The 4,091-nt window shown below is 33.9% G+C and overlaps 1 protein-coding gene across 3 annotated transcripts in view; it reads right to left on the minus strand.

Moving 5' to 3' along the window:
- Positions 1–4,091, minus strand: part of LOC106873462 (protein FAM166B) — a 14,374-nt gene that overhangs the window by 7,696 nt on the left and 2,587 nt on the right. The window contains exon 1 of one of the 3 annotated variants that reach the window (XM_014920829.2): positions 1,091–1,284. The exons of the other annotated variants lie outside the window; for them this stretch is intronic. Within the exon in view, the coding sequence (XP_014776315.1) occupies positions 1,091–1,149 (59 nt within the window). The 5' untranslated portion in view covers positions 1,150–1,284. Of the gene's footprint in view, positions 1–1,090; positions 1,285–4,091 lie in introns of those variants that run through there. 3 annotated transcript variants of the gene reach the window in all.

Here is a 4,091-nt window from a genome sequence, read left to right on the forward strand (position 1 = left end):
TGTGTGTGTGTGTGTGTGTGTGTGTGTGTGTGTGTGTGTGTGTAATTTGCCCTGGGCCCTGCTACAAAGGATATTTAGCACTCAATACAGGAAGGCCTCATCTCTCAGCAATCTGACAGGAAGAGGCTCCCTTTCAATTTACAAAGGTATCTTGACTTCTTAAACAACGTAATGGATTCTCCTTTATAGTAAATAATTATAGATTTTGCCACTTTAGTGACACCAATTTATTCAATTAAAAAACAGTTTGCCACCCAGTCCCAAAAGCAGCTACAATTTATCTTGGGAGTGTAGCTGCTTTTGGGAAAACTACAGAGAAAAAGAACATGAATGAACGAATGAGTGAATGAATGTATGTATGCATGCATACATGCATGTGTGTGTGTAAGTAAGAATGTATATAGAGATTGATAGAAGTTACTGTCTCTAGGTCAAATTTCTTGTTTCAATGCATGACTGAGCAATGATCTTCGCTTGACCACTTGCAGTTAAAGGCACACACACACATATTGCTAAACTTAATTATTTCAGTGAGGCATTGAAAAATTTGGTCAACATATAAGTTACTAATATGTTCCAAAATTAAAATTTTGAATTTAGTTTTAATTATAAATTACATCTCTCAACAGTTAAAAGCATTTTGGGGAGGTTTTAGAATTATTGCATAATGTTCAAATGTTTTACATTAAATTGATTTTCAGTTATATTGTGAATCACATTAGTTATTCAAACTTGCATGTTATCTATAGGACAAGGTTTAATTGAATAAATAGTAATCATTAACATATCCCCATAGAATAAATTATTAAAATGATTATTAAAATGGTTATTAAATTTTAAAAAATTAAACAATCAAATTCTTTGATAGATGATGTCAAAATAGATGTATCAGGCTCTTAAGTATTCTTTACAAATTATTTCAATCATTTTATAGACACTAGGCTTTAAAAATTAAAAAAAAAACTTTAAATTTAAATTTGATCAAGGATTTTATAATGACTCTATATAAGAAATAAATTTGAAATATATTTTTAAAAACCTCTTTAAAAAATCAAACAAAATTTTGAGTAAATAGAAATAAATGTTTTACCCAGGTATATGACATTTAGGTGCTTTTGAATATAAATTTTCATTATTTCTAATGACCATTTTTACGAAATTTTATTTTGTTCGAAATTCCACCTTTGCAGATAGATACTTCAATGAAAATGTATCAAAGCTGCTCATTCATGACATCATCAAATGATTTTGACAGCTGATGAAGTCATAAATAACTTTTTGTGCTCTGCAGAAGTATTTATAACTCAAAATCAATGCTGGTTCAGCAGTAAAAGTAATTAATATATAAAAAAAGGTAAAAAATAAAGATTAAAAACATAATTATTTTAAAACAATACACGGTAAGTTTAATAAACAAGTAAAAAGTGTATTAGAATCATTGAATATATAGACCGACAATGGAAACAGACTAAGTACAATCCATTTCAGAGAATAGGAGAGTAAGTAGGAATTGGTTGACAATTATAACCTCCATCTCCTATACATTTGTTTATTCAACACTAAATGGGATAGGATGCACAACTCAACCAGACATTGTATGAGTGTGCATGTGATATAATTTATGTGTGTGTGTGTGTGTATACATCAAATATAAAGACCACTGATATGCAGGAAACCGATTTCCCCAAATAACCTGGTGGCTCTCTGGAAGCTGTAGATAACTTTTGTCACTGAGGTGACCTAATTAGCAATGGAAGAGGTTGTACAGAGGATGTAATTGCTAGAATTATAGTAGATTGGAGAAAATTCAGAGAGCTTTTACCTCTGTCGGCAATCAAAGGTTTCTCTCTCTCCAAGTAAAAAAAAACATTGCATGATACATGCATACAAATTGTGATGCTGCCTGACAGTGAGATATGGGCCCTGAATGCAGAGGTTATATGAAGGCTGGAAAGGAACAAAGCTGGTATACTCCACTGGATGGGCAATGTTAGTGTGCATGTGTGACAGAGCAATAATGTATTAAGAGAGAAGTTGGGCATAAGAGGAATAATATGCAGTGAGCAACAGATAAGACTGCATTGGTTTGGCCATGTGATACAGATGGATGAGGAAGTGCTGATCACTTATAGTGGAAGGAAGTTTTAGAAGAGGGAGACCCAGAAAGACATGGGATGAAGTGTTAATGGTTGATCTCAAAACACTGAGTCTTACAAAGATGACAAAGGACCATATGTAGTGCATTTCTGTATCCTTGTGAGTGGATTTCGTAGACAGAAACTGAAAGAAATCAATTGTATATATATGTAAGTGTTTGTGTGTGTCTTTGTGCCTGTGTTTCTCCCTTATCACTGCTTGACAACTGCTGTTGGTTTATTACATCCCCATAACTTACTGGTTTGACAAGAAGAGACTGATAGAATAAGTACCAGGCTTATCAAAATTAAAAAAAAAAAGCACTGGGGTTGATTCATTCGACAAAAAATTCTTCAGGGCAGTGTCTCAAAATTTTGTTTGCCCACTCAATTGTATCCATCAATCTATATATATATATATAGTACACACACACACACACACACACATACATACATGTATGTATATGTGCATATATATATCTATTATATAAAAGTCAATGTCTTTATGTGTGTTACTTATAGACTCAAAAACTACTGCACCAATTTGGAACACAAAATCCAAGCCTAAGGAGAAGGGTAATGCTGTATGTTTCATACAATTTCATGGACCAAAATTACGGAATGGATCCTTATGATATTTGGATCTTAGATTCAATGCATAAGGGCGGGTATAATGTAGCATGTTTGATTTGAATTTGAGGTGGTTTAAAGGGGGCAAAACGCCCATGAAAATTCATAAATTTCTGATGTTAATGAAATTTCAACCATAGGTAATTAACACACATCATGAAGTATTCCCGAAGTTTCTGCTTCTCATGAAGATTCTAAGACCTCGTAATTTTTTATGATCCAAAACTAAGTCAAAAGTACTGAATGGATCTTTATGAAATTTGGAAATTATATTCTATGCATAAGGACAGATGTAATGCAGAATATGTTTGAAAGTGAGGGGGCATAAATGAGGTCAAAACCCCCATGAAAATTCATATATTTTTGCTCTTGATGAAATTTTAACCATAGATATTAGACACAAATGAAGTAATATTCCTTAAATTTCAACTTCTCACGAGTTAGTAAAACCCCTTAATGGGGGCTTAATTCCCACAATTTAGTCATTTTTCCTAAGCCAAGACGAATACAATTGTAGTCTTGGAAGCTGTAGAGTCACCCGAGCATACAAGATGAATGTTATTTGTAATTCAATGGTATAACAGTGTAAAAGTTTGCTCTGAGATATACTTAGATTGTGATTTCTGCAATGAGGTGCATAAATTGTCAAGTAAAGGAGAGCCATCTTTGCCTCCACTGATTCAGTTGCAAAGTGTTATTTTGAGTAAAATTATTTGGTTGCAGACCTCCTTTGAGTCTTTTTATTATCACTGGGTCAGAGATAGTCCCCAGATAGCAACATTGATTTCAAGGCCTTCCCAGTTAAGTGATTGGTCATTCAAAGAGATTTATAGATTGCAAATTTATTCTGTCCAGTTACCTATTGGCATAGTGATCATTAGCAAACTCCAGATGTGACACTTTCATTTCCCCTTAGCCCACGTCACACAGTTGTCAATGTTTATTTGAGTTAGGTCATGCCCTTTCAATTGCTATAGATCTGTAATGCATCTTACGGCTGTGCCTGTCACCTGTATGGTGAGGAACCCTACATTGGGGAGTAGTAACGACTAGGGTAGGGTGGCTGACTGCTTATTGTGATTATTCGTCTTTTGGTTTCCTGTAACTTTTCTCTCTTTTACAAACCCAGTGAACATTCACATATTTCCGATTTGAAAGAAATTTGAACAATAGATATAAGACCCATGTTAAAAAAGATTCCCAACAATTCGACTTCTCTGGTTGACTTTAAGACCCCCCCCCCCGCCAAATAGGGGCCTTAACTCCCACATTTTAGAGCTCCATGTGCTCCATTTTTCAAGAGCAAAAGCCTTTGAATAGGTTTCA

Source organism: Octopus bimaculoides, chromosome 2, assembly GCF_001194135.2.
Source record: "Octopus bimaculoides isolate UCB-OBI-ISO-001 chromosome 2, ASM119413v2, whole genome shotgun sequence".
In the NCBI taxonomy this organism is placed as follows: Eukaryota; Metazoa; Mollusca; class Cephalopoda; order Octopoda; family Octopodidae; genus Octopus; species Octopus bimaculoides.